General features: G+C 35.5%; 1 protein-coding gene across 2 annotated transcripts; it reads left to right on the top strand.

Moving 5' to 3' along the window:
* Nucleotides 1-3,028: 3,028 nt before the first annotated feature.
* On the top strand, nucleotides 3,029-11,415 carry ftr24 (finTRIM family, member 24). Of its 2 annotated transcripts, XR_015477516.1 has the most exons (8): nucleotides 3,045-3,152; nucleotides 5,011-5,610; nucleotides 5,689-5,784; nucleotides 5,944-6,177; nucleotides 8,266-8,425; nucleotides 8,652-8,711; nucleotides 9,849-10,802; nucleotides 11,018-11,415. XR_015477516.1 is itself a non-coding variant. In NM_001365968.2 (7 exon segments), coding segments are annotated over 6 exon segments (1,677 nt in total). In that variant the 5' UTR covers nucleotides 3,029-3,152; nucleotides 5,011-5,025; the 3' UTR covers nucleotides 10,391-11,415.

Genomic DNA, 11,415 nt, shown 5'->3' with positions numbered 1-11,415 from the left:
TTCATAAAAAAAATTTAAACCGCTTTTTATTCTAGTCGAAATAAAACAAAAGTCTTTCTCCAAAAGAAAAAATACTATCAGACATACTGTAAAAATGTCCTTGCTCTGTTAAACATCATTTGGGAAATATTTAAAAAAGAAGAAACAAATCAAAGAGGGGCTAATAATTCAGACTTCAACTGTGTGTAGACAGACAGACAGACAGACAGACAGACAGACAGATAGACAGATAGATAGATAGATAGATAGATATAGATAGATCATAACAAGAACTACTGCTTAATTGAATGCATGTAATAGCGACACCCGGTGGTTATTTATTGAATTACGTTCATTTTTGTATAGCGGGCCAGAATCTATTATTATTTATAAAAAGCCTCGCGGGCCGCCACAAAACTGATTGCGGGCCGCAGATGGCCCGCGGGCCGTAGTTTGGACACGCCTGGTGTAAAGTAACTAATTACAAATACTCAAATTATTGTAATTAATAACTTTTTATCAGGAATTGTAATTTACTGAGCAGTTTTAAAAATGTGTACTTTTACTCTCACTTGAGTACATTTTTAGTGCTGTATCTGTCCTTTTTCTCCACTACTTACCTTCAACCTGCAGTCACTACTTTATTTTTTCTTGTCTAAGGGGATAAGAAAAATCAGTCCTGTAATTCCCGTCCAATCAAATCACACATAGAAGGTAAATCGCCTCATAATGAACTACCTCAAGATATGGGCAATTAAAAGTGTCCAAGAAGATGTCCAAAATCTTTACATGTGTTAACCCAGAGACTGTTTAGATGCATATCACTGATGAGAAGATGACAGATGTTTACTGTATGGGGACTGAAATGGCCTTAAACACCCAGCAAGTACAAGACATCAACATGACGTCAGACAGACGTTGTACCCCAATGTCGTGAAGGACGTTGTGTTTTGTTTGGTATTTACTATGATCTTCTATGTAGAGCTGCTTTGACACAATTGACATTGTAAAAGGGCTATACAAATAAAGTTTAACAACGTTGACGTCAGACTCAGAACTCAATGTCAGACCAACGTCAATGTCCAACCGAAAGCTAACCAAATATCAACGTCTAATAATGTCACAGCTTGAAGTTGTGTGGACGTGCACTATGACGTCTATCAGATGGTGGATTTTGGTTGCCATTCCTGATAAATAAATATCAGTATTTGACGTCAATATGACGCTGGTTTAAGATGTTGGCTCGATGTTGGATTTTGATCACTTTCTAACACAACCTATAATCGACCAAATATCAACATCATTTAACGTTGTGATTAGACATCAATATAACGTTATCCTTAGACGCTGGCTAGACATTGAATTTTGGTCACTTGACATCACAACCTAATTCTAACCTAATATTAACGTCCTATGACGTTGTGTGCCTGCTGGGCAATAACTACATGCACTACAGAATGTTACGTTTACACACATCCACAAATTAAATGTAAAAGCATCAGCTTTTCACAGCGCAATACTCACTACTCATAAGTACCTTAAAAGGTACCTTAAAAGGTCTAGTCATACTTTGAGTAATATTTACAACAGATACTTTTACTCTACTTGCACATTTTTAGGCAAATTATGGTACTTTTACTTGAGTATAATTTTTCAGTACTCTTTCCACCACTGCACACTCGTAATGACTTTTCTCTTTTGCTGAGCTTTTCTACAAGAAATTAGGGTTTTAAGACGCTATATAAATCTCATTAAAATTAGTTAACTGGGAGTCAGCTAAGATCAAATATCTTAAGAGAGTGAACCTCACTGTGAGTGAAATATGCTTGTTCCCAGAACGGTTTATTTTTAAGATTTTATTTTTTATAATTGCCCTTATAATTCAGATTTTTTAAATAATAAAATAACCAAACATTATTTTGACAACAAATATCACAAGCACATTTAAAAAATGATATATGGTAACGAAATTATCAGTATCAAAGTCAGAAGTGGTGTGGTTGATTACACATACACCATACCACAAGTATATATTATCTTTCAGTAATTGATTAAAGATATTTTGAATACAAATAACGCACGCGCTTAGCATCATAAACATTATAATAGATAGCTATAAACGTCTATGCTTTTTTATTGCATAAACAATCAGGAACAAACATACAACACAATATAAAAGGTGAAACATAAAAAACTAACAAAACAATGGTAAAAAATAAACAAGTATAAATTAATATAAATAGTAAAAATAAATAAAAGTAAAAAAGAAAAAATTGAATACACAAAGCATAGTGTACAGCATTTCTACATCCAATGATTTTAAAAATTAACTGGGAAATTAAAAAAAGTGTCATAATAATTTATACAAATCTTTTTGCTTTTCAACAATTTCTCTCGATACAAAATACTGTTAATGTGGGAGAGGATTTAGCAAATTTCTGTTTATGTAGAATATTGCCAATAAAATAAAGAGATTAACAATATATTGAAGACATTTGTTGGATTTGTTTTCATAATAAAAATAAGATCTTTTAATGTAAAACAATAAAGTTTTGTCTTTTTAAAAATAAATTTGGCTAGATCATTCCAGAAACAATGTTGCATTCAAAAACTAAATGGCAAAGGCTCTCTTTATCTGCTTTGCAGAAACCACAGATATCCTCCATTTTAATGTTCATTGATAAAAACTATTTGACTGGGTAAATTGTATGTAGCATTTTAAAATTAATTTCATTAATTTTATTATTAATTATGTATTTGAAGGCAGTTAACCAGGCTCTTTTCCAATTAATATTAACTATAACAGAGTTTCAGAAAAAATTGCCTCCAAGAGTAATTTTACTTTGCTTCTGAAAAATATTACGAATGTGTTTGTTAGTACATTTTTATTAGTCAAATCAACACCTTATAAATGTAATTTTGGGTTTACAACAGACAGAGAATTATAGCAAATATGATTTTAAACAAGTTAAATCATTTCAAATTGGTCCATGCTTGATATGGTCTCGACATCATCGTTGCAACCTTCGCTCCAGTAGGTGGCGGAGATGCACCAAACCGCCATTAAGTCCAAAGAACAACGAAGTAGTAGAGAAATGACGGGCAGCCAAGTTCCTTTGAACAACATATTTTAACAGTTGTGCTTGAATTTAACTGGACTTATTCAAGTAAAGGTAAGCTTATATTTAGTGCATCTCTTTCTTGGTATAACGTGTTACCGTTACATATAACGCTTATTCTGCGTTTTCATGGGAGTTGTGTTTATTATTTTGGTTTACTTTTGTGAACTAAAATTGCAGTTGTGTTATTCTTGTTATATAACCGGCTGTATTACCTAATCCTTTATTTCTTTTTTATCGGGGTTAAGTTTGCAGTGGAATTACAGTACGTTAGAGTGTGTATGTTTTTGCAGATTTGGTATTTTTCAACTTCTCATTTTACCACTTCAAATTTTTTTCAACCCTAAAAGACCCATATAAAGAAAACAATGTGAACAGTTTGCTGTTTTAAATTCACGGTTAACCACGGCTTACATGTAACGTTATTGCTTTCACGAAATGCCCATTCCATATAGATTTTAAGGAATGCAAACAACAATGGTCCCAACGCATTTCCTGTTGTAAATTTTTAATTTCTAGAGCTTCCCAGAATCCAAAAAGAGCCACATATTGATAAACAATGTTAGGATAGTCGTTTTAACAGTAACGTTAAGTTGAGATTGATTTTGCCTCTTGTTACAGTTATGAAATAGTTTGGAGGCAGGAAATGTTCATGGACCAAAGACAAGACCACATTGAAATGGTCTGTATGTATCGTGGTTTCACAAAACAAAGTAAATAAAATGTAACAAATATATATATATATATATATATATATATATATATATATATATATATATATATATATATATATATATATATACATATATATATATATAAACATTTCACCATCATTCCTTAAGTGTATCTATCAGTGTATTTCCTCAGAAACTGTTGCTGTAGAAAAGTAGTAGCCGAGCAACATACACTGTTTCATAATACTTCAACCTTATTTAACTCCTTGTGTGACCAGTTTAATAAATAAGTATTGTACTGACACCAGTGGTGGACAGAGAACTGAAAAATCCTACTCCAGTAAAATTACCTATACTTGCCCAAACATGTAGTGCAAGTAGAGTAAAAGTGTATTTTAAACAGTACTCAAAGTATGAGTAACAAGCAGACCTTGTAAAACTACTCATGAGTGATGATGAGTATTACACTGTAAAAAGCTTATGCATTTACATGCAATTTGTGAATGTGTGTAAACGTAACATTCTGTAGTGCTTTTAGTTCTTGTTTAAAGTCATTTCAGTCACCATACAGTAAACATCTGTCATTTTCTCATCAGTAACAAGCAGTCTATACAGTGTCTGGGTCATTGCCTGTAAATATTTCGGACATCATCTTGAACACTTTTGATACACTCAAACTGTTTGCTGCATGTCTTAAGGTAGTTCAGTATTGTGATTTGTTGGAATCACAGGACTGATTTTCTAATCCTCATAGACAGGCAAAAATAAAGCAGTGACTGCAGGTTGAAGGAAAGTAGTGGAGTAAAAGTACAGATAAAGCGCTAAAAATGTAATCAAGAGAAAGTAAAAAGTACACATTTATAACTACTTAGTAAATTACAATTTCTGAGAAAAACGACTCAATTACAGTCAGTTGAGTGTTTGTAATTTGTTACTTTACACCACTGCCTGATTATTTGTCATGCTAAAAAATCTCAATGCAGCCCAGTCCAAATCATGCAGGTTTCAAAGATTTTACGAAATACTGTCTGATTAGCTTTCTGTATCTTCTACCTAAATGCGAATGCCCTTGATATATTTTTAATCTGGCAAAAATGCAGATTTATAAGGTGGAAACAAATAAAGAAATCGCTAAAGAAAACAACCTGAGTAAATAAACAGAGCTTGAACTGAATAATAGTTCAGTTTGTGAAGGCAGTGTGCAGGTATTTTTTATACCTCTTTTTATTCTTTTTCAGTCTAAGCACCTTCAAATGGCAGAAGCCAATATTTCCGTGGCTGAGGATCAGTTCAACTGTTCGATCTGTCTGGATCTCCTGAGGGAGCCAGTGACCATCCCCTGCGGACACAGTTATTGCATGAACTGTATTACAGACTACTGGAATCAAAATGATCAGAGGAGAGTTTACAGCTGCCCTCAGTGCAGAGAAACCTTCACTCCAAGACCTGCTTTAAACAAAAACGTGATGTTTGCAGAAATAGTGCAGAAACTGAGGGGGGCATCATTTCAGACTGCTCCAGCGCTTAGTTATGCAGGACCTGGAGATGTGGAGTGTGATGTTTGCACCGAAAGGAAATACAAAGCTGTTAAATCCTGTCTGGCGTGTCTACAGTCTTACTGTCAAACTCACTTTGAGCGCCATGAGGAGTTTCACTCCGGCAGACATAAAGTGACCAAAGCTACTGGACAACTGAAGCAGATGATCTGCCCAAAACATGACAAACTGCTGGAGGTTTACTGTCGCACTGATCAGAAGTGCATTTGTTTACTGTGTACGGTAGACGAACATAAAAATCATGACACCGTATCGACTACATCAGAGAGGACGGACATACAGGTAAGCATAGAAAATAGTTAATCATTCAGCTAGAGAACACTGTCATAATAGCTCTACATATTCTTCACATATTTCCAGAAACAGCTGGAAGAGACACAGGCTTATTTCCAGCAGAAGATCCAGGAGAGAGAGAAGAGGATGCAGGAGCTGAAAGACGCTGTGAAGACTAACAGGGTAAGTGAACAGCAGATGATAATAAAAATAAAAGTTGGATGTTAGGAGAGCAGATGTACAGTATTTAGAGTTTATTTGCTTTAGTTCACATTGAAGCTCACTATAGATTACATACTACACTGAATTAATCTGATGGAGATTAGTTGTGTATGTTAACAGCACCTTGCACAGGCGGCAGAGAAGGATAGTGAGGAGATCTTTGCTGAACTCAGCCGATTCATTGAGAGAAGCCGATCTGAAGTTATATGGAGGATCAGAAATCAGGAAAAGGATGCAAAGAGTGAAGTTGAAGGACTCTTGAAGGAACTGGAGCAGGAGATTGAAGATCTAAAGTGGAGAAACACTGAGCTGGAGCAACTTTTACACACTGATGATCACATACATTTCCTACAGGTAACTGAGATCTGATATATAGAGCAAACAAATTCGCAAGCAAACATCTTTCCTAACTTTCTTTACAATGTTTGATAATATAAAATGATTTGAACAGCTGGTAAATATCCTAATATGTTGGGCGGCACAACATATCGTTTCAGCATTGATATCGCAATGTGATTATTTGCAATAATCACATCATAGGACATGAAATGTTGAGTTTTTAATTAGAAATTTGGGTGGGGAGGTGGGTTGGGGTGAAGTGTTCGTGAATAGAAGAGCAAAAAAAAAAAAAAAAAAAAAAGAGTTCGGGAGCGATATAATCTCGCTATATAATATATAATATGCGCTCCCATTCAAATTACACACTGGCTGTTTCTCAATATGCGTTCTTCAGCGGTCTTGCGTCCTCGTGTTCTCGTGCAACGTCATCATTAGCTGCCTAAGTTCAGTTCCAATACTCAAGACCGCAAGTACGGAGGACGCGTGAAACTTCCCGGATGTGTTCTTGATATCAAGGACGCACTGATGCAGACTTGAGCACCAAACTCGCTCTGGAAGTCCCAGAAGTCATTGCGAATGGATGTGGGAAGCGTAGCATTTAATTTAGATTTATTATTAAAGTTCAGAGATATCATTTATTTACCTCAGGAGTTTCTCTAAATGAAACGGTGAAATTAAACATTACCATGAACATCCTAATAAAGGAATAACACATTAAGGGTGTTAGTTTGCTGAAATTCGTATTAAAATGTGTTTTATTTATATTGTGCAGAGTATATTTATAATGTTTTTTATGCAAAGTATATATTTTGAAGAGGGGAAAAACAATAAATCGCTGTATGAATGCTGTAATGTTTAAATAATTTAAATAATAATGTTTAAATAATTTAAAACGCGTGAAGGTCACGTGACCATCAGGAAGAACGCAGCATCCCATTTCTCAAAGGACGCATTCTCTGCCCTCGCGGTCTCCTGAGTTCGTTCTTCTGAGGACACCTGGCAAGACCGCTCTCTGCGTTCTTAGAATTGAGAAACAGCCAAGAGTTACCGACCGCTCCCCGCTTTATTTTTTTTATTTATTCCTGCACCGCAAGAAATCTGGTCAGGTCCCACGGCTCCAGCAGTACAGCAGCAGGAATGCAGACCTCTAGTTCGTATTTACCACGTCTTCTTTCTCGTTTGGTCGAAAGCCTAAATACTGCCAAACTGCAGAGGTTGTGTTCTTTTTTTTCTGGTCACTTGTTGCGTGACTTGCCATCTTACCTGACCTCTCTCCTCCACACTGTCCCATGATGACAATCACGCATATGCATTTTTAGGCAATAAATAAATAATATTTAATAGTTGTCTTCTATATACGTGCATAGATTTTTTTTTATGAAGGTATAACGGTATTGAAACTGACACCGTTGCTAGTTATAGATCCAGCGGTATACCATATTACCGTATTACTGTCCAAGCCTAGTTTATGTTATAATTTATCATTTGCATGTGTTTTCGATGCCTGTGATGTGTATGTTGATTTTAAAAGCATTCAGGCAAAAGAAATGGTACCATTTGTGACTTTATAGATGATTAATTTTACTGAATTGTTTATTTTTATCATTTAAATTACTGTACTTGAATCGTGTTCGAGTTGGAAAATGATAAAACACTTATTTCAGTTTTTTCTTGATTGTATTTATAGATTGTTTATTGGATTTTATAGAGAGGCATTCCCACTGCAGAATCATCCCAATCAATTTATAATCCTAACATTATAAATTCTTTTCAAATAGAGATATTTAATCATCTGGTAAAATTGTATTCATATTGCAATATATATATATATATATATATATATATATATATATATATATATATATATATATATATATATATATATATATATCGCAAAATAAAAAATATTGCAATATCTAATTTTTCCAGCATCATGCAGCCCTACTAATATGTATTTCCCAGTAAACTACAAACGAATGACAAATAATAAATATAAATAAAGTATAAAGTATGTGCTGGAATGTGTCACCAAATCATACAGTCAAACCTGTCGATGTGAGTACGCAGATAATTTTAGTGTGTTTTACTTTTCATTCTCTCTAGAGATTTCAGTCTCTCTGTGAACCTTCAAAAATGACCGACATATCCAGAGCCAATGTCAGTTCTGTCCTCCTTAATGAAGATGTGGGGAGATCTGTCTCTCAGCTGAAAGAAAAACTGGAGCAGTTCTGTAAAGAGGAGATTGAGAACATATTTTATAAAGGTAATTTTTAAATAAAAATATTATCTTGCTTACAAGAATAAAACTAAGAGCTTAATGTATGAAATGGTAAAAACATTAAAGGATGTAATTTGCACATGTTGATTCATATTCAGTGTTCATAAACTTGGCCTGGTTTGCTTATTTACAGTGAGCTACTGTAATATGAAGAGATGGATATTAGTAATTAAATCTCAATGACACTCATGTTGTCTGTTTCTTTCCAAAGAAACAAAAATCAACAGAGCTTACCAGACTGAACCCAAGACCAGGAAGGACTTCCTACAATGTAAGTTAATAAAAAACCATACAAATGCACTTCATTTAACACATAACATTTAAATGGATTTGTGTGATTGAGTTTTTCTTTTATAGCACTAGTTAAATATTTAACATTGTACACTTTCAGAATTCTCTAAATATTTTAAATCAAAATAAATTATACTTTAAAAAGCACAGTATGTATGATTTTTTTCATTAAGTAATCCAAAAACTACTACAACAATCTTCTATTTTGCATAGGATGTAATAAAGATGATAACTCCCATGATACCACACTTAGTCACAGTGTCATCAAAATACAGCTTTGTTTGTTGCGAATAAACTCCCTCTAGTGGCGAAAATTACATACTGTGCCTTTTATGCTGTGTTCACACCAGAAGCGGAACGTGCGGGTAAATCGAGCTATTCGCGTGTAAATTGCCGCGTGAACATTTGAGTTTACTCGCTTCATTCGCGCGTCAAATTCACTTCAGAACAGACGCGGATTCGCGTGATGGGCAGGGCTTCTACAGTGACTGTAGCTTCGTTGCTAAATGGCTAACATGGATTTTATGAAGAAAATAAGTGTTTATGTACTTTATGAAGGCTGAAAAACAGCGTCGATACGTTTAGGACCGTGTCTGAGTCCACTACATGCTTTCAGAGGTGCATCCAGCTGTGTGAGCTCATAAACTCCTCCAGAAACTGAACCTGGATCACGGGCTTTCAATGGTGCTTCTGACTGAGCCAAGCCCAGTTTGATGAATTGTTGTCGGTGTCGCCTGGAGGGTCACAATCACGCCCCCACAAGAGCAAGCTTCTGATTGGTTAACGCGACGCGAATGTCTGCTGAAGTTCAGATTTTCGAACTCGAGAGATTCGCACGAAACTTTTTAGATTTATACGTTCATTGTAACACATGTATACACATCTACTGTAGTCTATACTGTATTTAGTCAAAGTCCATTTAAGGCAACAGAAACAGCGTGCAGAAGTATGAATGCACAGCTACGCACGTTGCACTCGACGCAGAAATATAAACCTTTACACTTTTCCTCTTTTAAAACTATACGAGTGACATGTCTTGTGTATTCTATAGCCTTGTTTTAGTGTTCTGCTGCCGTTGTTTTTCCTACCAAATTAAAAATGTAATTATTTTTTTTAGATTTCCTTCAACTCTCTCTGGATCGAAACACAGCGCATCAATCCCTCTGCCTGTCTGAGGGCAACACAGTGGCGACTTACACTCACACAGCTCAGCACTTACCCGACCATCCTGACAGATTTACCAACTTTTTTGGTGTGCTGTGTAGAGAGAGCGTGAGCGGACGCTGCTACTGGGAGGTGGAGTCGATCGGGAATGAGAGACTGTATGGAGTCGGTGTGGCGGTCTCCTATAAGAGCATCAACAGAAAGGGAACGAGAACTACAAGTGGATTTGGATATAATGACCAATCCTGGAAAATGATCTGCTCTAGATCCCGTTACATTTTCTGGCACAATAACATCAAGACGAAACTCCCTGCGCTCTCCAGATCCTCCAGAATAGGAGTGTATGTTGACCACAGAGCAGGAGTTCTGTCCTACTTCAGTGTCTCTGACACAACAATGAGCCTCATCCACAGAATCCAGACAACATTCACTCAACCGCTCTATCCTGGGTTTTGGATAGATCCAGGCTCAAGGCTTAAAATTTGTAGACTTTAATGATCCTATACCAGACTAGATTTGGGACATAATAAACCAGAAATTACTAGATTAAGAGTCTCTTAATCTATTTCATTCCATAAGGACCTGTCCCAAAACTGAAAAAGTACATTAAAAAAAGCTAAAGAACATCATTTACGTATTTTCAAGTTATTTTTTTATATATTTTTGGCTCTAACATTGTTAAATGTTTAAGAAAGGGTTAAAATGTGGAACTGGTATCACTATGTTAGATTACCAACACAAATAACATCACATTTCCATATTAAAATTGCATTGATATTAGGGTTTTTACAATACTGGAATTCATTACCAACTGATACTGGAATTTTTAAAGCGTCCATTTCCCGCTAACATTCGAGCGCTGTTGATGGCATTCTTAAACAGCGCAGATTAGCCATTGTGTTCATGAGCTCAAAAGAAATTACTGTGATTGGCTTTCAGGTCATCAGTTTACTGAACTCACCTCTGTTTACTGAGTGTACCACAGATACAGGGACACTAGAGCGCTTTAAATCCGTGATTGAACAGCAGATGTCAGCTTATAGGCAAACCAGCTGATCTTAGCGTCTTTAAAGCGCTCCACTGTCCCTGTATCTGTGGCTACACTCAGTAAACAGCGGTGAGTTCGGTAAACTGATGACCTTCACGGCCAAGCACAGTCATTTCTATTAAGCATGTGAACACAATGGCAAATTAGCGCTGTTTAAGAACTCGCTCAAATGTTGGTGGAAAAATGGACGTTTTTAAAATTTCAATATCGACTGGTACCGAATTCCATTATCATTACAACCCTAATTGATATTGAACGCTTTACACTTGCAAGTCCTTTGAATGTTCTCCAAGTGGACTGGCGAAGAATATACAAAATTGGACCACATCTGTCTTTATTTGCAGTTGTGAGAGTTTATTGTTTTGAATGAGGATGATGTGTCGAAAGAAATGTGCACAGGTTGGGGCACTGTTGAGGACATTATTATTTTGTTTAACCAATATCACAATTAAAGTGAGTTAATGCTTCAAAA

This window comes from Danio rerio, chromosome 2 (genome assembly GCF_052040795.2).
Source record: "Danio rerio strain M-AB ecotype USA chromosome 2, GRCz13ab, whole genome shotgun sequence".
Lineage (NCBI taxonomy): Eukaryota > Metazoa > Chordata > Actinopteri > Cypriniformes > Danionidae > Danio > Danio rerio.
The sequence above is the reverse complement of the archived record's forward strand: the minus strand, read 5'-3'. Positions and strand labels throughout refer to the sequence as shown.